The sequence below is a fragment of the Metarhizium robertsii genome, assembly GCF_000187425.2.
Source record: "Metarhizium robertsii ARSEF 23 chromosome Unknown MAA_Scf_44, whole genome shotgun sequence".
Taxonomy (NCBI): Eukaryota; Fungi; Ascomycota; class Sordariomycetes; order Hypocreales; family Clavicipitaceae; genus Metarhizium; species Metarhizium robertsii.
This window is the reverse complement of record NW_011942187.1, coordinates 10,131-11,053: the sequence shown is the minus strand read 5'-3', so window position 1 is coordinate 11,053 and position 923 is coordinate 10,131. Positions and strand designations below refer to the sequence as shown.

Sequence of the window (923 nt, the reverse complement as noted above, 5' to 3'; positions counted from 1 at the left end):
ATAACGCAGATCGATGTGTCGAACTGTCGTCGAATGTAGGCTTCAAAGGCCTTTAACACTCCGAGGATACTTTCAGTGGTTGCATCTCTCAAGAGGTAGATGTAGATCATAGATGTGTATTCATCTCGGATCAGCACGGCGTGTTTCATTCCGTTGTATCCGTCGCTCATGGCGAAGATGTCAACGTAGATGCGCCAAAATGGTCGTGGTGCTTTTGTCTGCGGGCTTCGTCGCGAGACAATGCGTTTTGCCTTGGCGACGGCGCAGTCCTTGCACTCGATCTTGAGCGGGCCTTTTATTTTGGCTCCGGTTGTTTGTTGAACTAGGTGCTCAAGGGCTTCAGACCCAAGATGACCTAGGCGTTGGTGCCATTGAGTGGCTTCTGCAGCGGACTCGGGTCTCGGCTGCGTGGATGAGGTGAAAGCGGTTGCCAGTGGCATGTGCGATTCGTAATCGACTTGGTTGAATTCAATGACAGGCTGGCGATATCTCCTTTCTGTGCGAAAGATCGTCTTTCCGTCTCTTGTGACGGCGCCCGTTGCTGGGTTCCAGTTGTATCCTCTCTGGAGGAAGAGATCTAGGGACGCAACGTTTGTGTGGAATCTTGGAATGTAAGCTACATTTTGGAGCTTGAATTTGTCCGTTTTGCCAATCCGGATGATCACATCACCATATCCATAGATTTCGAGGTGTGTGTCTCCAGAGTAAGCGCCTTCGGTATTGTCGCAAACCTTGTATGATCCTTCAACGAAGCGTTTGGAATTGTTGCATATATGAAAGTCGGATCCAGAGTCTAGGATGAAGGAATCGCGAAGTGGGTAGACAGCTGCAGTTGAAAACGTTGATTGAGTCTGTCCATCGGATAGCTCCTGCGTCGGCTGCGTATCCTCGGGCTGGGCTTTGGCTACGGCTCCAGCGAAGGC

At 50.7% G+C, this 923-nt stretch overlaps 1 protein-coding gene across 1 annotated transcript in view; it reads right to left on the bottom strand.

The window, feature by feature from the left end:
* Positions 1-923, bottom strand: part of MAA_10472 (gag-pol polyprotein) — a gene marked incomplete at both ends in the record, with an annotated part of 3,625 nt that overhangs the window by 2,405 nt on the left and 297 nt on the right. Inside the window, one exon of the mRNA XM_007828470.1 lies at positions 6-826. Coding sequence (XP_007826661.1) covers positions 6-826 — 821 coding nt within the window. The remainder of the gene's footprint in view (positions 1-5; positions 827-923) is intronic.